This window comes from Eschrichtius robustus, chromosome 9, assembly GCF_028021215.1.
Source record: "Eschrichtius robustus isolate mEscRob2 chromosome 9, mEscRob2.pri, whole genome shotgun sequence".
Classification (NCBI taxonomy): Eukaryota; Metazoa; Chordata; class Mammalia; order Artiodactyla; family Eschrichtiidae; genus Eschrichtius; species Eschrichtius robustus.
This window is the reverse complement of record NC_090832.1, coordinates 68685862-68706794: the sequence shown is the minus strand read 5'-3', so window position 1 is coordinate 68706794 and position 20933 is coordinate 68685862. Positions and strand designations below refer to the sequence as shown.

The following is a 20933-nucleotide window of genomic DNA, read 5'->3' as shown; positions in this document are numbered from 1 at the left end:
CAGAAGCGAAGACCCAACACAGCCAAAAAATAAATTAATTTAAAAAAAAAATCATCCAACCTTTCAAAATTCTAAATGACTTTTTAAAAAGCTCTGCATTAGCCCTATTTCCTACCATCAGATTCTCTTCACATCTTCCACTGTTCTTCATATCAATTTAGTAAGAGAATATAAACATCTACCTTGGACAGCACTCAGAGTTCCTGGTACAAACAGATGGAAAAGAGGAGTAACAGTAAAATAAACTTTTAAAAAATGGTTCTGAAGAACCTAGGGGCAGGACAGGAATAAAGACGCAGACGTAGAGAATGGACTTGAGGACACGGGGAGGGGGAAGGGTAAGCTGGGACAAAGTGAGAGAGTGGCATGGACATATACACACTACCAAATGTAAAATAGATAGCTAGTGGGAAGCAGCTGCATAGCACAGGGAGATCAGCTCAGTGCTTTGTGACCACCTAGAGGTGTGGGATAGGGAGGGTGGGAGGGAGATGCAAGAGGGAAGAGCTATGGGGATATATGTATATGTATAGCTGATTCACTTTGTTATAAAGCAGAAACTAACACACCACTGTAGAGCAATTATACTCCAAAAAAGATGTTAAAAAAAATTTTTTTAATAAACTTTTTATTAAATCTAATTTTGGAAATGATATTGACTTCATATATGGATTAAGTTAGAAAAGTCTGAACGTTAAAGTAACACTTAAAACACATTTTTAAGATAATTCACCTCTTCTCTTAATTACAGGGAAAGGCACTACTTCAATAAACATTTCTACTTTCACAGCCTACCTCTTGTATTTAGTTACAGTAAATTAATAATACATTAAATATAGCTATTGATCTGCTCTTGGTAGAACAACTCAACTTTTCAGATGCTTGTTATGACTCTCCATGGTCTTTGCTGGAGAGTGGTAAGATCCTATACAGCTGTGGTTACAAAAACTAACATCTACAGGGCCTATCTAAAACTAGTTTATTTTCTATTATTTTTAGATATTAAAATCCTTCCATCTTCAGTGTCTGTCTTTGTGCTATTTTACTAGCACAAGGTCTGGCATATAATAGATATCCTATCAATAACTGTTGAATGAAAGAAAATTATAATTTAACTCAGAAAATGGCTGATAAAGAAAGGAATGTGCTACTGGTCCAGCGCTGTTGAGGGAGAATGAACCAAGGCTGGAGAAGGGGGTCTGGACTGGGCAGGCAGGGTCTTGCAAACTTTTTTGAGGAGTCTGACTGATACCTGTAGTGGAAACCTACGAAGGTGTCAAGCAAGCAAGTGATGTGGTCAGAAGTGAGGTTTAGATGTTCACTCTGGGTCTTGTGTGCAGAATGGAATGGATGGATGGCCGAGGCAGAGGGATACTAGTTAAGAGGCCACTGAGATTCAGATACGAGGAGAAGGTGGCCTAGACCAGGAGAGTGGAGGGGAGGTGGAGAGAAGAGATTCAATAGACCTTTGTAAGGCTGAGCTGAAGGAACTGGGTGATTGCTTGGAGGAGGTGAGCACGAGGGAAGAGTCAAGAATGAGGTCCAGGGCTTCCCTGGTAGCGCAGTGGTTAAGAATCCACCTGCCAGTGCAGGGGACACGAGTTTGAGCCCTGGCCCGGGCAGATTCCGCATGCCGCGGAGTGGCTGGGCCCGTGCGCCACAACTGCTGAAGCCCGCGCGCCGTGCTCCGCAATAGGAGAAGCCACTGCAATGAGAAGCCCGCGCACCGCAACGAAGACCCAACGCAGCCAAAAATAAAAATAAATAAAATAAATTAAAAAAAAAAAAAAGAATGAGATCCAGGCAGTGTGCTCCACTGTCCCGCAGATCTGTCTCTTGCTTTGACAGTGTTTGGACAGAACAGACCCAGGGACGCCCCTTGCTCCAGCCTCCCACCAGCCTCCAACCTTTTTTTCCAGTCGCAGCCTTTGGAATCAGCCACTCAGCTATCCTTGGCCTCCGGGACGAGCCAACACCATTTTTTGAGCTTAGCTCCTTATTACCGATCAATTATGAGCTCCCAGATTCGTCAGAATTGTTCTACCGACACAGGGAACTCCACTTCACTGTACAGTAGAAACTAACACAACATTGTAAAACAACTATACCCTAATTAAAAAAAAAAAAGAACTGTTCTACCAAGGTGGAGGCCGTCAGCAACTGCCCGGTCAACATGCATCTGTGGGACTCCCGCACCTACCTCTCTCTGGGCTTCTATTTCCATGGCGACGATGTGGCTCTGGAGGGCGTGGACCACTGTTTCCACAAACTGGCCGAGGAGAAGCGCGAGGGTGCACAGCATCTCTTAAAAATGCAAAACCAGTGCGATGGTCGCGCCCTCTTCCAGGACTTGTAGAATACTCACCAAGATGAGGGGGGTAAAACCCAGGACACAATGGAAGCCACCATTCTCATGGAAAAGAACCAGACCCAGGCACTTTTGGATCTGCATGCTCTGGGTTCTGCCCATGCAGACCCCCACCTCTGTGACTTCCTGGAGAGCCACTTCCTGGATCAGCAGGTGAAACTCATCAAGAAGATGGGTGACCACCTGCCCAATCTCCGCAGGCTGGCTGGTCCCCAGGCTGGCCTGGGCGAGTTTCTCTTCGAAAGGCTCACCCTCCAGCACGACTAGGAGCCTCCAGAGCCCAGCAGCCTTTGAGGAGCCCCTCTGGTGTCAGGGCTTCTGCCTGAAGTCCCTCTCTGCATCCGCTAGGCAGCTTTTTTTTTTTTTTAATATTTTTTAAAAATTTATTTGATTTATTTTTGGCTGCATTGGGTTTTCATCGCTGCTCGTGGGCTTTCTCTAGTTGCAGCAAGCGGGGGCTACTCTTCGTTGCGGTGCGCGGGCTTCTCATTGCGGTGGCTTCTCCTGTTGCGGAGCACGGGCTCTAGGTGCGCAGGCTCAGTAGCTGTGGTGCACGGGCTTAAGCTGCTCTGTGGCATGTGGGATCTTCCCAGACCAGGGCTCGAAGCTGTGTCCTCTGCATTGGCAGGCGGATTCTTAACCACTGCGCCACCAGGGAAGCCCTAGGCAGCTTTTTAATCACCCTGGAGCCCTCTCTCAAGCCTTGGACCAAAATGGAAACAATAAAGCTTTCTGCAGAAAAGAAAAAAAAAAAAAAAGAGACCCAAGTTTCTGGCAGGGACCCTAGGGAGGGTGGTCACGCCATCACAGGGAGAGAAGATTCAGCAAGAAAGAAGCCAGTTCCATGTGGGACATGTTAGATCTGAGGCACCTCTTATAGGAGAGTCCAACAAAGGTATGCTAGCAGCAATTTTAAATATAGGTTTGAAGGATTAGGATTGAAATGTATCTTTTAGAATTTTAATCCAGATCAGTGTTTTAAGTTATTGTTACATATACTAAAAACTCAAGGTAAAGGTTGAATATAGCTAAGATCAAAGGCTTATTCTCTCTTGATTTTCTTACAGTTTGATATACTATTGCTTCTCAGAAAATCAAATGGCTTGGGGAATTCCCTGGCGGTCCAGTGGTTAGGACTCGGTGCTTTCACTGCCATGGCCCAGGTTCAATCCCTGGTTGGGGATTCCGCAAACCTCACAGCGGAGCCAAAGAAGAAAAAAAAAAAAAAAAGAAAATCAAATGGCTATAAAAGGTATTTAAATTTTCTGATATTTAAATGCTGTTAATATTATTTTTGGCACTAGAGTTATTTAATGGATTAGGAAGAAAAACAGCATAATGTTTGTTGAGTTTCTCCTCCAGGTGAAGCACATTAGCAGACTGCTCCTATTGATTCTTATGTGAAAAAAGGTATTTTAAACACCTCAGCATGTCAGCCTCCATAAGCCCATGCAGCAGAAACTCTGAACTTCAAGTCTCCCTCTTCCTAGTCATGAAAGGAGGGAATTTTAAGGGACATTTGGTGAGGCTACTTAGAGCAATAGTCGACAGGATGGACTCTTAGGTCCAACTCCGGGCCTCGTATCTTGCTAGTAATATGATCTCAAGTTATTTTCATTTTATCCTTTACAGCTGCCTCCTCTGTAAAATAGGAGTGATAATAGTACCTACCTCTTGGGTTTATGAGGATAATTATGTAAAAGCATTTAAGAGCAGCGCATGGCATATCGTGTGCACTCAATATCTGTTAGTATTAAATAATGCTTTTAATGACATTTTCTTTCCCCTAAACTCAACATCACCACGGATTAAAAATCTTGGGGAGGGCTTCCCTGGTGGCGCAGTGGTTGAGAGTCTGCCTGCCAGTGCAGGGGACACGGGTTCGAGTCCTGGTCTGGGAGGATCCCGCGTGCCGCGGAGCGACTGGGCCCGTGAGCCACAATTGCTGAGCCTGCGTGTCTGGAGCCTGTGCTCCGCAACGGGAGGGGTCGCGATAGTGAGAGGCCTGCGCACCGTGATGAAGAGTGGCCCCTGCTTGCCACAACTGGAGAAAGCCCTCGCGCAGAAGCGAAGACCCAACACAGCCATGAATAAATAAATAAATAAAAATTTAAAAAAAAAACAAAACAAAACAAAAAAAAAAAAAAAATCTTGGGGAATTCCCTGGTGGTCCAGTGGTTAGGACTCCGAACTTCCACTGCAGGGGGCATGGGTTCAATCCCTGGTCGGGGAACTAAGATCCCACATGCCATACAATGCAGCCAAAAAAAAAAAACAACTTGGAAATAATTTTTCTTTTTTTTTTGGTTGCACTGGGTCTTCATTGCTGCGTGCGGGCTTTCTCTAGTTGCAGAGAGCGGGGGCTACTCTTCCTTGCAGTGCTCAGGTTTCTCATTGCAGTAGCTCCTCTTGTTGCGGAGCACCGGCTCTAGGCGTGCGGGCTTCAGTAGTTGTGGCACGCAGACTCACTAGTTGTGGCTCGCGGGTTCTAGAGCACAGGCTCAGTAGTTGTGACGCATGGGCTTAGTTGCTCTGTGGCATGTGGGATCTTCCCGGACCAGGGATTGAACCCGTGTCCCCTGCATTGGCAGGCGGGTTTTAACCACTGCGCCACCAGGGAGGTCTGGAAGTAATTATTTCAGTTCAGATTTTCCCATCAGAAACAGGATTTCATATATAACATCTAATGCTAGCCCTCTCTGAGAACTCTGAGGGGATCTGTAAAAGTCATTATACGGTGGAATCTTACTAAGCAAGTAGGAATCAAAAGGTGGACTGTTAGGAAAAGAATTTTCAAATGGCTAGGGATTAGGGCCAGAGCAGCAAGAATATCTGAAGTTTACTGCAATAAGTTCTACAGCCAAAACAGGCATGTCCCCATCAAAAATATGGAGAGATACGAGTGTTTAAAAAAATAAATAAAAATGTAAATCCAACTTAAATAGATCAATTTATCCTCATTTTCATAAAGCGACAGCTGGTTAATTAGGACAAACACATTTATCTAAAGGAACCCAGCAGTGATACGCATGTATACAGTAAACAACCTCACAAACATGAAAGACCGTGCTTTCTTTTCACCAAAGAGACCATTCCGCTCCCAGAAAGATTAGTTACAAATATGCCTGAAATAAAATGAGAGTGTTACCAAATCAGGAGCGTATGACACAAGCTTTTAAATGGGCAGCTAACGTTCTTGAAAGGAATGCTTTAACAATGGTTATAAATGATGTACTGCTTAAAGTACAACATAATACTAAATACTATACTTGATTACAAATTACATCCAGTCCGCATAAGTTGAATGCATACCATACTTTAATAATCAAGACAATTCAGCTGTTTTTCTCGAGTATGTTTCATATAACCCGTATATAACAATATTGCTGTGTTTTTAGGCATTTTTACATTTAAGGGCCCAAAATATATCATGTTCACAAAACATTACTGTCTGTGAATGTCAACCAGTTTTTGATTTATATTCCATCAGAAACACGCTACCCTGGTCATACACACTAATCTACATCACTGAAAATAACCAAAGATGGTATTTCACAAGCAGAATCTCATCCCTACATAGAAGTTCTAATTGCCCTGGAAACCTGTAGGTCAAGTTCTCAACCTTTAAAAATGAGCAAAAATGTTCCAGAGCAGTCACTGTAGCCATGTATTTGGGCTTTGTATTTACACATTATTTTGTATATTTATACATATTTATAGCATTACATTTGAGACCAAAAGGTGGCCACACACAAGTAAGCTAAGCCCCATATCAAAAATAAAATGAAAAAGGAATTGAAGAGATTTTGTAATTCCAATAGCACAGACTTCAGAAACTGAATGCTTAGATATAACTCCTACATTTCTCTTTAACTAAGAGGTCATTGCCATGCTTACGGCTTTGAGGCAGTAGTCTATATATCAGTGTGTCATTAATCAAAGAGTGCACTTACTATCATGAACTTGGGTCTGATGTCATAGCATTAACTTTGCCTTTCCCCCAAAGAATCATTTGCTCTTGAAGTAATAGGCTCTTAAGGCACATTTTAACAAAAACCCATCATATACCCAGCTTAAAAATGGAAGCTCCACCTCGTTACAATAACATATATACCTAAGTAATGTGTGATTTACCAGATAGGTAAATGTCTCTATCTTGAGGATAAAGTCACTTTAGAAAAGTGATTCTTTATTTGCTTATTCAAAAAGAAACACTGTGTAAAAAATATTAAAGAATAGATTTATAAGAATAACTTCCATGTACTATGTTGGCAAAGGTCTAACAGGTTATAGGTCTGGAAATTAGGAAAAAGACTTCCCTGGAACCCTGGCTTCCTACCCACCTGTGTTTCTGAGTAGGAATCATGAGGAAGGGAGTTAGGGCATCTTCATGATTTTTAGAAATTTCCTTCCAAAATGCACAGACCCTTGGGAGGGCTCAAACCTTAAACCCCAATCAGCTACCATCTCAAATTACAGTTACCAGCCTCAAAGGAATAGGACTTGGGAAAAGGATGGAAGGGGAGAGGATGGAAAGAAGCTGCAGATAGTAGTGGGATAGCTTCAAGAACAAGTTGCTTTAGGAACCTGATCCATTTTTGCTAGGATCAGCATTGCTATCCCTATGAGGCTCTGCTAAAAACATATATATATATGTACATTTTCTAATACCTGCCAACATGCTTTCCTTAGGGCTCTGACCCTTGGGATGGATCTAGAATAATCTACTTGGAATGGTTTGGGATGGGGGTAGATTTAGAATCTCTTAACTTGCTGTTGGCCTAAAGTAAACATAAGAGGAAGAATTTCATAGAAACAGACACAAAGCTAACTGTAATGCCTCCTCTGGCCATCCTTTTCCACTGACCTTTAGAGGTTTTCAGGATGGCTATTTAGACATGCAGAACACGCTGCTGGAGAGTCGAGCTCTAGTTCAATCATAAGGTGGGAACAGGCAGAGTCCACAAGGCACACTGTCACAGGTGAGAGGGAGTCAGAGGTGACAAATGTGCCCAACAGGATTCAGCTCTGTGACAGAGAACTGAGATATTGCCTGTGGTCGTGGAGCAATGCAAAAAAAAAAAAAAAAAAACAACTGGTCCTAAATAAACATTTGCAATGTTGCACAGTAAGAGGCTCATTCCACAGGGGCCAAACATTGTATAGGACATATTTTAAAATCTGCAGTTGCCAATCACATACATTTGGGAAACCATGCGACCTCTGATGTTATTACTTTAGCCTGAGTGGCAGGTACAGAAAAGCCTCCAGAAACCCTGCAATTTAGCGACATTCTGATTTCTCTCCATTGATCGGCACCATTTTGGAAATCTGGTCCCAAAGGTTCTAAAGAACAGTAATGCAGCAAAAAGAAATAACCTCTCTGTATAAAATGATTATAGAGATGTGTGTTGAGGTAAAGAGTTTTGTAAAAAGGGTCGACTAGGGAAGCACTGTCACGGCTATAGAAATTTTTAGATAAGTTTGGTGCTAATATTATTCTATAAAATTTCTATTTATATCAGTTATAAACAGGGGACAGTTCTTATTGCTCCTAGAGCTTGCTGCCCCAATCTGTTCCTCCACTGAAAAATGTTTTTTCTCAACAACTGGTAGCAAAGATTCCCAAATTTATAAAAAGTCATTGCCAACGCTTCACTTTTTGATTACTTTCTGACTGCCCTATAGATATGGACTCGGTATGTATGTCCTAGACACCAAGGACAGAAAAGAGCCTAGAAAAGTTGTTTTATCAAAGTTTAGTTCAATGAGGAAAAAAAAAAAAACATGAAAAAGTGCAAAATATATACAGTTCCTGGCAGTTCTCACACAGGATTTTTTCTGACTACAGACCATAAAAGTTTACATTTGTGTAATGAAGTTACAGTAGATTCCACTTCATTGTTAATATATGTTTTTGCTTCAAAGTGCTTACTTTATTTAAAAAAAGAGAAGATCAAGAGGGTGGCAGGAATTTTTTTTTTTTTTTACAACAAATATATGTCATGTGTCCCAATCTCCTTCTTCCTCTTCCTTTAGTGCAACACAGAGCAGCAGCCTCATTGAAAGGTCTGATTTCAAAAGATGTTCCTGAAACCTCACCTACAGCAGCACCCTAGGCGTCCCGTTAGGGGTGGCTCCTTTTTTCTTCTGCAGCCTATTCTGAACCTTTCGTGATTTCACCACTTTCATTCTCACCTCAAAAACTTCATGGATGGCCTTCCGGAAGCAATGAAAATTATAGTCAATCAGCCCTGGAGAAGAAAACAAGATATATTTATAGAGGTGCCGCCTAGAAATAATCTCTTTTCGTGGCAGCTATGGAGAGGACAAGCCAGTAGGGGGCGGTAGAGGAGCAGGCTTAACATAAGATCTATAGATTTCTCTAGGAGGTGTGCAGCTGGGCTTCAGGAATTGCAGGCAAAGTCTTGTGAATATATATATTTTTACTAAGGAAAGGTTCCAGAGTATATACCACATTTTCAAAGGTGTCTATGACCCAAAAAGTTTGAAGAACCAATTGAACTGCCTTTTTAAAAAATCTTTCAGAATTAAAGATTGTAAGAACAATCAAGATATATCTTCAGTGAAATACTTATTAGTATTTTTTCCCCAAAAGGTATTACTAAATTGACTCTGAGTGGAGGCAGACCCTGACTTGGAGTGTAGCTGAGATCTCAAGGTCACAGAGCCGTTGTCATAAGCCCTGGGGAAAACAAAGTCCCTGATTTTACAGTGGCTATCATCACCTCAGGTGAACTCAACAACCAGTGACACTCTCAGTTTTTCAATATTAAGTAAATTTTAAATGGGGAATAGTAGTGGAGAATCTTCTTGTATTTTCAGAAATTAATAGAATTTTGTAGAATTGATACAAAATAGAATAAAATCTAATCTAAGTCTTGAGCACATTTCTCATCATCACCACTTACTTGTAAAGTGTTGAGAGCAGCATTACATTTATACCAATTAGGATAAGGCAGTGGGTTCCATTTACTATCTTTAAATTTATTAAAATAACTAGTCCCAAAATTATTTCCATCCACTCAGGTGATGCTTCCAGAGTACCCCCCCCACCCCACCCCCAAAAAAGAACTGTTTTCCAGACAAGAAGAGAAATGCTTCAAAGCAGTCATGTAACCAACCACAAGTATGCTGGAAGAAACACCATCTCAGCTTACAGGAGCAGGAAACTCTCTGAGTGGCGCCCTCTGCTGCTTCTGCGGTGATAGTGACCACAGTGCAATAAAACTAGGAGACAATTTCCTCAAGAAAAAACCAGTGAGGCAAGAGGGAGAAAGTAGTAAGAAATAAGCAAGCCCAGGTATGGGCATCTCTTCTCTGCCTGAAGCTTTCTTTGGCACACAGACAGGTACCAGGGCTATGGAAATAAAAGTTTCTGAGGGTATCCCTCACACAATGGGACATGGGAGTTGGTGGACAAATGTGGAAGTCTTGCATGCCCAATGGGGGTGATTCCGAATTTCTTGCACACAGCTTCTCCGAGATTCCCCCAGCAGGAATGAGCATACAGCTCCCACTGTGGATGGCTTTTCTACCTCCCTTCTCTATTTCCCCACTTCCTCACTTTTATTTCTTGGAACCATCTTCCAAACAAAGCATGAACTTCAAAAAAAGAAAGAAACATGGAGCATAGAAATGATTTTATTTAGTGGGAGTTTGGATAAGAGATGTAAGAACCACCTGCAGCCAACTGCCTTAGGCAGAAAGCTTAGCTAGAGGACTTTGGCTCAATTAGAATTCAACTTGGGAAATTTCAGATCCAGCCTACTGATGATTCCTGACAAATCTCAATTTATTCATGGTGCACATTTAAAATGTAACAGTAGGGGCTTCCCTGGTGGCCCAGTGGTTGGGAATCTGCCTGCCAATGCAGGGGACACAGGTTCGAGCCCTGGTCCGGGAGGATCCCACATGCCGCGGAGCGGCTAAGCCCGTGTGCCACAACTACTGAGCCTGCACTCTAGAGCCCGCGAGCCACAACTACTGAAGCCCGTGCACATAGAGCCCGTGCTCTGCAATAAGAGAAGCCACTGCAATGAGAAGCCCGCGCACCGCAACAAAGACCCAACACAGCCAAAAATAAATTAAATAAATAAATAAATAAATTTATTAAAAAATAAAAATAAATAAAATAAAATGTAACAGTAATCTTGCTGCATTTGAAGCTTTAAAAGTGAAAATTCACAACTGAGGTTTTTAAAGGAAGTGCCTACAAAGAGTTTGCTGTTTATTTCAACTCTTTCATAAAATGCAGTTGAAAATACAGGAACAGGGCTTCCCTGGAAGCACAGTGGTTAAGAATCCGCCTGCCGATGCAGGAGACACGGGTTCAAGCCCTGGTCCGGGAAGAACCCACATGCCGTGGAGCAACTAAGCCCGTGAGCCACAACTACTAAGCCTGCGCTCTAGAGCCTGTGAGCCACAACTACTGAGCCCGCGTGCCACAACTACTGAAGCCCGTGTGCCTAGAGCCCATGCTCTGCAACAAGAGAAGCTACCGCAATGAGAAGCCCGCGCACCGCAATGAAGAGTAGCCCCCACTCGCCCCAACTAGAGAAAAGCCCACATGCGGCAACGAAGACCCAACAGAGTCCCAAATAAATAAATAAATAAATAAATAAATTTATTTAAAAAAAGAAAATACAGGAACAGAGACATGAACAGAACAAGCACTATCTTCAGCTCCATACGCAGTTATGGGATGGTCTTACATCCTTCCCTTGGTTCAGTGATTCTCAATCATAGCTGCACATTAAAAGCATCCAGAGAACTTTTTAAAAATTAACAAACCCCAGCTTCCTCTCCCAGGAATTCTGTTCTAATTGTTCTGTGGCAGGCCTCGATGGCCATATTTTTTAACCACCTCCCTTCCCAAGGTGCCTATGATGTGCAGCTAAGACCAAGAATCCCACTTCCACTTTCTATCCTCCCCTTTCTGCCAAAGCAGTCAGAAATCATCCATGAAAACACAGACAGAGACCAACATCAGGACAAGTCAACCAACAAGTGTTGATTATCAGCACCAGCAGGAGTCAACACTTGAGATTAAAGCAGCAAAAACAAATCGAACCACTCCATGCATATGTAAAGTATCAAGCTCTTTCTAAAGCTAAGGTGATCAACTTAATGCATTTGCCTGGGACTTTCCCAGTTGCAGTCCTGAAGGTCCCCTGTTTCAGGAACCCTCACCTCTGTCCCAGGCAAATGGAGGTTGGTTAGTCACCCTAAAAAGCAAACAAGTTTAACATCATGGGGTTAAACCTTGTCTGCCTATTTATCTCTCTTATCACATGGAAACAAATACTCAGGTTTCTAATTAGTTTAATAAATTTTACAAAATCTGCCTATCTTCAGAGATGATCCTCCCTAGGTGGTTTAACAATAACTTGCCCAAGATCCACATGAGAAATTCCTGCTTAAATTAGCTCACACGACCATAGATGGACATTAAAATTAGTGGGCAAAAGTGTGAGGAGAAAGAGGATTTGCATAGTTTGAAAGTATTTATTAACTACAAAGTGAAAAGTAGGAACTTTCCAGGGGAAAGACCTGGTAGACCCTATCTTAACTAAATCAAGGTCAGCATCACCAGTAATAAGCCAAACCAACATCATAAACATATGATACACTAAGGACACAATATCATTTCTGTGTGGTATTCTGGCCAAATTGCATAATCTCATTCCAATTGTGTGAAAATATCAGACAAACCCAATTTGGGGAACGTTGTACAAAATAATTGATGAGTACCCTTCAAAAGTGTCAGGGTCATGAAAGACCAATACAGATTGGAGGAGACTAGGAGAAATAATAACTAAATCAATTTGGGATCCTGGAACAGAAAAAAAGGTATTTTTGGAAAAACTGGTGAAATTTGAATAAGGTCTGTAAGTTTTATTAATATTGATAGTATTATACTGATGTTAATTCCCTAGCTTTGATAACTGTACTACAGTATGTAACATGTTAACATTTCGGGAAGCTGGATGAGGAGTATATATAAACTACATACTATTTTTGCAACTTTTCTGTTAAGTCTAAAATCAGTTCAAAATAAACAAGCTCTCAAGGTTGATGTTATTGTACCCTAAATTTTAGGACCTGTCATCACCCTAGATAGTTTGGGGTCTATAGTTGTACTATTTGCATTACTTCTACTTTCCTTAGTTTCCAAAATCAACATAAAATATTAATCACCAAATATAAATTCTGGAAATATCTTTAAACAAGGGAATGTATGTATAATGGTTTAAAACACAATACACAGAACTGATTCTACACAGGGAGAAGCCTAGAAATCTTTAGCCCAGACTGCCATACACTGGTGGTATGACCATAGGAGAAAGTCACTTCTATTTCCTGGGTCTGTGTAAAATCATCAGTAATTGAGAGAGTGAAACACAGGATGGTCCTGTCTATCTTCAAAATTCCATGAATCCATTATATAATCTGTTCTTAGTTTCAGCAAGATGAAAATAAAAAGTAAAAGATTACCACCATTTAATTAAAAGTTTTGAGGGCCAAGGACATAACAGGCAATTTGGCTGGTAATAGTAAATACAGGAGAAAATACACAACTTCACTAAGAAGCAGAAAAAATGTAAATTTGTTTTCAATTATCAATTTTTAATGCTAATACCCAATATTAATGAGTATAAAGCAAAATGGACACACTCATATTCTCTTAGTAGCATAAACCTGTAAAAACTTTCTGAAGGACATTTTGGTAATATGCATTAGAAGCTACCAAAATGTATTGATCTAAGTAATTCCATTTGTTGAAGTCTTTCCTGAGGAAATAACCAAAGATGTACACAAATATTTAGTGGAAAGAAGGTCATTATGGGTTATTTATAACATCAAAATCTAGAAACAACACATATTTCTAACAAGAGAAGAAACTAATCATTAAAATGACGCGGTTAAAAAAAGATTTAATGAATTGGAAAGATGTCTGTAATAATTTAAGTGAAGGTTATAAAGTAATATTTATTATATAATCCCATATATAGAGACATCTATGAAAAAACTGGAAAGTTATACAGAAAATATCAAGAGTGATTATGTGAGTGAGAAGCTTATCAATAATTACTTCTTTTTTGCTTATTTATTATATCTAAATTTTCTAAATGAATCTATTACTCTGTAACAAAAAGAAGTAATAAAAATCTAAATCATGTTTTCAGCCTCAATGAATTAAGAAGATTTTCATGATATAAATAAGTGAAAACAACAGGATAGAAAATTATATAGGCAATATGGCACCACTTTTGTTGGAAGAAAGGAAGGAAAGAAGGGATGAAGGAAGGGAGGGAGGGAGAAAAGGAAAGAGAAAAAAAATCCCAGAAATTTAACATGGAGTTTAGCTCTAGATGGTGAAACTGACTTTTTTATACTTTCCTAAGTTTTCAAAGTATTTTTATAATGAACATGTATTGCATATAAGAAGAAGAAAGGCTATTTCAGAAAATGTTACTATTGCCACTTTGTTGGGAATTTAGGGTAAATCATCCCCTAATTACTAGCAAAAATCCCTAGCTACATCAGTAAACTGATATTTCCCAGTTTACATAGTGGTGCGGGGCAGGGCGGGGGAATATGAGTATCTTTATGAGGGTTAATTGCTTTTGTTTCAAAATAAAACTACATTTGGTCCTGAAAAGATATTTGGTGACGTTATTAAATATATTCATATCTCCCTGTTTTGAAATCACGATGCTGTCACTATGTTTTAGGACTAAAGAATGGACAAGGGCTGAACAGAAGTTAAATAACATCTAGCTTTAATGTTGTATGAGTTTCGTCCTTTACACGGGGAGGACAAGTGGTCACACGGTCCCTAATACCTTCCAGAGGTGTGGACCAAGAGGGAGGCCTTGGCACCCCCTGTAGGCTAGGGGCCCTCTCCGGGGTAAGAGACTCTACAGCCTGGCAACAACGCCCCAGCTGGCTCTGCTCCCAGAAAAGCTAAGGCCCCTCCCTGGGAGGATGGTCTGGTTCCACTACCACCTCACGGCAGCTGCATCACTAGAGGGCAGGCTGGTTCACGGATCCCAAAACCCCACTGATGTGGGCAGGAGCCAAAGGGGTCTGTGACTAAAGTCTGGAAGCCTCCCAAGGCACACTGCTGTCTCCCCGCATTCAACGTCTGAATGGAAATGCTTCATTTAAATCACACAAAAAATTACCTTTTCTTTCAAAGCTTTCCTCTCTGACAAAGCAAACGAGAGCCAGGAACTTGGTCACCTCTTTTAAATAAAGAACTGTTGTATTATTCAGCTTTATAATGGCTGTTGACTCCTTGTCATAAGGGGTTCCTGCTCCATCTTCTTTGAGACTAAATGGGGACAGAAACCAAACATATTTCACCATTGAGAAAGAACTTCAGTTTGTAACCCAGCGACGGAGACCGGCTTTCACACAGAGAATGATAATCATAATGATAGGGAGTTTACACTTGCAGTGCCTTTCGGCTAAAGATCTCAGAAACCCCCAATCACGAGAATGTACACAGCGTATGACAAGTCACTTTCCTACTGACACACTGAGTGTGGTGTGTCAGCTGGGCAACTCTCCAGGCACCTGAGGAACACAGGTGAGTGATGGAGGTTAGTTATTCTCCCCTCCGTGGCCCACAAGGGCTTCCTGTTTTCTCTCGTGACAGAATAACCAGGCTGTCCAAAGCACAGCCTGATGAAAGACCAAGAAGGGGTGAAGAACTGATCCAAAATAAAGCAGCCTGAAGAAAAACGGCAGCAAAATGCTGGGCTAGATCCTGGATCCAGCAAAAAACTGCTATAAAAGATAGAATTGGGACCTTTGGTAAAATTTGAAAATGGACTCTATATTAGATAATAGAGTGATGCAGAGATGTTAAATAAGTTTAATTTGAAAATTAAAACTGTGATCCTACAAGAAAACATCCTTGTTATAGGACATGATTCCTATAGAATCATGTTACAAATTACTCCCAATTAGTTCAGCAAAAACAAACATGTCCAGTCATCCCTCAGTATGGGGGGGGGCTTGGTTCCAGGATTCCCCTTAGCAGATACCAAAATCTGCAGATGCTCAAGTCTCATATAAAATGACACAGCATTTGCATATAACCTACACACATCCTCCCATATACTTTTTTTTTAAACATCTTTTTTGGAGTATAATTGCTTTACAATGGCGTGTTAGTTTCTGCTTTATAACAAAGTGAATCAGCTACACATATACATATACCCCCATATCTCCTCCCTCTTGCGTATCCCTCCCTCCCACCCTCCCTATCCCACCCCTCTAGGTGGTCACAAAGCACCGAGCTGACCTCCCTATGCTATGCGGCTGCTTCCCACTAGCTATCTATTTTACACTTGGTAGTATATATTAGTCCATGCCACTCTCACTTCGTCCCAGCATACCCTTCCCCCCTCCCCGTGTCCTCAAGTCCATTCTCTACGTCTGCATCTTTATTCCTGTCCTGCCCCTAGGTTCTTCAGAACCTTTTTTTTTTTTTTAGATTCCATATATATGTGTTAGCATACGGTATTTATCTTTCTCTTTCTGACTTACTTCACTCTGTATGACAGTCTCTAGGTCCATCCACCTCACTACAAATAACTCAATTTCGTTTCTTTTTATAGCTGAGTAATATTCCATTGTATATATGTGCCACGTCTTCTTGACCCATTCATCTGTCAATGCACATTTAGGTTGCTTCCATGTCCTAGCTATTGCAAACAGAGCTGCAATGAACATTGTGGTACATGACTCTTTTTGAATTATGGTTTTCTCAGGGTATATGCCCAGTAGCGGGATTGCTGGGTCGTATGATAGTTCAATCTTTAGTTTTTTAAGGAACCTCCATACTGTTCTCCATAGTGGCTGTATCAATTTACATTCCCACCAACAGTGTTAGAGTGTTCCCTTTTCTCCACACCCTCTCCAGCATTTATTGTTTGTAGATATTTTGATGATGGCCATTCTGACCGGTGTGAGGTGATACCTCATTGTAGTTTTGATTTGCATTTCTCTAATGATTAGTGAATGTTGAGCATCCTTTCATGTGTTTGTTGGCAATCTGTATATCTTCTTTGGGGAAATGTCTATTTAGGTCTTCTGCCCATTTTTGGATTGGGTTGTTTGTTTTTTTGATATTGAGCTGCATGAGCTGCTTGTAAATTTTGCAGATTAAGCCTTTGTCAGTTGCTTCATTTGCAAATATTTTCTCCCATTCTGAGGGTTGTCTTTTTGTCTTGTTTATGGTTCCTTTGTTGTGCAAAAGCTTTTAAGTTTCATTAGGTCCCATTTGTTTATTTTTGTTTTTATTTCCATTTCTCTAGCAGGTGGGTCAAAAAGGATCTTGCTGTGATTTATGTCATAGAGTGTTCTGCTTATGTTTTCCTCTAAGAGTTTTATAGTGTCTGGTCTTATATTTAGGTCTTTAATCCATTTTGAGTTTATTTTTGTGTATGGTGTTAGGGAGCGTTCTAATTTCATTCTTTTACATGTAGCTGTCCAGTTTTCCCAGCACCACTTATTGAAGAGGCTGTCTTTTCTCCATCGTATAGTCTTGCCTCCTTTATCAAAAATAAAATGACCATATGTGCGTGGGTTTATCTCTGGGCTTTCTATCCTGTTCCATTGATCTATATTTCTGTTTTTGTGCCAGTACCATACTGTACCATACTGTACTGTACTGTGTACAGTACCATACTGTAGCTTTGTAGTATAGTCTGAAGTCCAGGAGCCTGATTCCTCCATCTCCGTTTTTCTTTCTCAAGATTGCTTTGGTTATTCGGGGTCTTTTGTGTTTCCATACAAATTGTGAAATTTCTTGTTCTAGTTCTGTGAAAAATGCCATTGGTAGTTTGATAGGGATTGCACTGAATCTGTAGATTGCTTTGGGTAGTAGAGTCATTTTCACAATGTTTATTCTTCCAATCCAGGAACATGGTATATCTCTCCATCTGTTGGTATCATCTTTAATTTCTTTCATCAGTGTCTTAGAGTTTTATGCATACAGGTCTTTTGTCTCCTTAGGTAGGTTTATTCCTAGATATTTTATTCTCTTTGTTGCAATGGTAAATGGGAGTGTTTCCTTAATTTCTCTTTCAGATTTTTCATCATTAGTGTATAGGAATGCAAGAGATTTCTGTGCATTAATTTTGTATCCTGTTACTTTACCAAATTCATTGATTAGCTCTAGTAGTTTTCTAGTGGCAGTTTTAGGATTCTCTATGTATAGTATCATGTCATCTGCAAGCAGTGACAGCTTTACTTCTTCTTTTCCGATTTGGATTCCTTTTATTTCTTTGTCTTCTCTGATTGCTCTGGCTAAAACTTCCAAAACTATGTTGAATAATAGTGGTGAGAATGGGCAACCTTGTCTTGTTCCTGATCTTAGAGGAAATGCTTTCAGTTTTTCACCACTGAGAACGATGTTGGCTGTGGATTTGTCATATATGGCCTTTATTATGTTGAGGTAAGTTTCCTCTATGCCTACTTTCTGGAGGGTTTTTATCATAAATGGGTGTTGAATTTTTTTGAAAGCTTTTTCTGCATCTATTGAGATGATCATATGGTTTTTCTCCTTCAATTTGTTAATATGGTTTATCACATTGATTGATTTGCCTATATTGAAGAATCCTTGCTTTCCTGGGATAAACCCCACTTGATCATGGTGTATGATCCTTTTAATGTGTTCCTGGATTCTGTTTGCTAGTATTTTGTTGAGGATTTTTGCATCTATGTTCATCAGTGATATTGGCCTGTAGTTTTCTTTCTTTGTGACATCTTTGTCTGGTTTTGGTATCAGGGTGATGATGGCCTTGTAGAATGAGTTTGGGAGTGTTCCTCCCTCTGCTACATTTTGGAAGAGTTTGAGAAGGATAGGTGTTAGCTCTTCTCTAAATGTTTGATAGACTTCGCCTGTGAAGCCATCTGGTCCTGGGCTTTTGTCTGTTGGAAGATTTTTAATCACAGTCTCAATTTCAGTGCTTATGATTGGTCTGTTTATATTTTCTATTTCTTCTTGGTTCAGTCTCAGAAGGTTGTGCTTTTCTAAGAATTTGTCCATTTCTTCCAGGTTGTCCATTTTATTGGCATATAGTTGCTTGTAGTAATCTCTCATGATCGTTTGTATTTCTGCAGTGTCAGTTGTTACTTCTCCTTTTTCATTTCTAATTCTATTGAGTCTTCTCCCTTTTTTTCTTGATGAGTCTGGCTAATGGTTTATCAATTTTGTTTATCTTCTCAAAGAACCAGCTTTTAGTTTTATTGATCTTTGCTATCGTTTCCTTCATTTCTTTTTCATTTATTTCTGATCTTATCTTTATGATTTCTTTCCTTCTGCTAACTTTGGGGTTTTTTTGTTCTTCTTTCTCTAATTGCTTTAGGTGTAAGGTTACATTGTTTATTTGAGATGTTTCATGTTTCTTGAGGTAGGATTGTATTGCTATAAACTTCCCTCTTACAACTGCTTTTGCTGCATCCCATAGGTTTTGGGTCGTCGCGTTTTCATTGTCATTTGTTTCTAGGTATTTTTTTATTTCCCCTTTGATTCCTTCAGTGATCTCTTAGTTATTAAGTAGTGTATCGTTTAGCCTCCATGTGTTTGTATTTTTTACAGATTTCTTACTGCAATTGATATCTAGTCTCATAGCATTGTGGTTGGAGAGATACTTGATACAATTTCAATTTTCTTAAATTTACCAAGACTTGATTTGTGACCCAAGATATGATCTATCCTGGAGAATGTTCCATGAGCACTTGAGAAGAAAGTGTATTCTGTTGTTTCTGGATGGAATGCCCTATAAATATCAATTAAGTCCCTCCCATACACTTTTAATTACTTATAATGCCTAATACAATGTAAATGCTATGTAAATAGTTGCCAGCATGCAGCCAAGTCAAGTTTTGCTTTTTGGCATTTTCTGGTATTTTTTTTTCTGAATATTTTCAATCCACTGGTTGGTTGAATCTGCGTATGTGGAACCCACACGGAGGGTCGACTGTATTAGAAAAAGAAAGAAAGAGCAAATATGGCAAACTGATAAAAACTGGTGAATCCCAGTGAAGGGTACACAGGAGTTCACTGTACTATTCTTGCACATTTTCTATAGATTTGAAATTTTTTCAAAATAAAAAGTTAAATAAATAAATTGGTCTATTTAAGAAGAGGTGTGGCCTGCAAACACAAATGACTTGGGTTTGAATCCCAGCTCTCTTATTTATCGTATAAGTTTGGGCAAATTGAGTAACTTCTTTGAGCCTCAATTTCCTCTCTGTACATGAACAGTAATTACCTCAAAGTTTCCTAATGCAATGAAATAATACATATATAGTGCTAAGCATAGTGCTGAGAGCATATAAAATGCACGATAAATGCTAACTGCTGTTATCATTATTAATATGGCCTTAATGATCAAAATTGGGCCCTCTGAAGACACTGATGTAATCAGTTATGTATCCTTTCTTTATAGGCAAAGGAGCACGTCTTGTACCTTTTCCCTTATCTGAAACTGTGTATATGTTTTCAGAATCCCAGCTGAGATTCTTGAGCAGACCAGGTCACCTGCTTCTGGGGTCTCCAGTTACAGGGCTGCCAGCTTCCCAGGCTGTGGCATGCATCCCCGGCCAGCCCCTGCAGGCCACATGGGCTGGCTCATGGCTGCTCCAGAAAACAGTCTCAAGAAACCCCATAACTCACACCCCATTTGTGACCCATACCCAGACTGGTTCTTACTGAACCAGGCGGGCTCCTAGGAACACAGCACTCAGCAACAGAAAAGCAATCTACCAGCAAGGCCCTGCTCCCTCCTCCGCCCAATCCCTCCCTCCCCATGTTTGTTTTAGCTGGATAAAAGTAACTCTGATTAACATCATTTATATGAACAACTTACCACTTATGTCTAAATACCATATGGCAAAATAATGATTATGCATATCATTAAATATGTGCCAGATTAATTGTGTTGTCCATTGTATTTGATTACGACAGCCATCTAGACTGTAATCAGGGTAGTTTCAGCTTCCATGACTATTTCAAGGTCATCCACTTAGAGTTTTAAAACAAGAGAATACTGCAGGGCAGCGATCTTGGAAAATAAGGTCTATTTCTAAAGCCGGTGGCAGTGCTTAGTAATAATAACAATAATTAATAATAATTATAATGGCAGCTACATTTATCCAGGGTCCACCAGGGGAAGCCTAATGATATTGCATCCTCACTACAGTCCTGTGAGGTAAGAATCACTTTCCCTGTTTCATAAGGGAAGGGACTGTGGGTGTTCATGCGTGTATAACAGTTAACAGAAAGAGCCTAAACTGAATGGAAGAGAGAAATGGTAAGACTGAGGCTCGCCCAGAAGCTGGCAGAGGAGGCTGTGTAAAGTGGGTCACAGCCAGTGAGTAAAGAGGAAGATGAAGGAAAGCTTTACCTCATCAATGAGTGGGTGAGGATGTGAGATTCAATATCCAATATAAGGCAGCAACAACGTGATGCCTTAAAAAGATAGACATACGAGTTCACACCCACTCACTCTGTAAAACA

The 20933-nt window shown here is 40.3% G+C and overlaps 1 protein-coding gene and 1 pseudogene across 1 annotated transcript in view; one reads left to right on the top strand and one right to left on the bottom strand.

The window, feature by feature from the left end:
* Positions 1–2012: 2012 nt before the first annotated feature.
* On the top strand, positions 2013–2635 carry LOC137769086 (ferritin light chain-like; annotated as a pseudogene).
* A 5593-nt stretch (positions 2636–8228) lies between these two features.
* The window catches only part of RRAGD (Ras related GTP binding D), a 35165-nt gene continuing 22460 nt past the window's right edge, over positions 8229–20933 (bottom strand). The window contains exons 6-7 of the mRNA XM_068550884.1: positions 14581–14729; positions 8229–8622 (exon numbers count right to left, since the gene is read on the bottom strand). Coding sequence (XP_068406985.1) covers positions 8471–8622; positions 14581–14729 — 301 coding nt within the window. The 3' untranslated portion in view covers positions 8229–8470. The remainder of the gene's footprint in view (positions 8623–14580; positions 14730–20933) is intronic.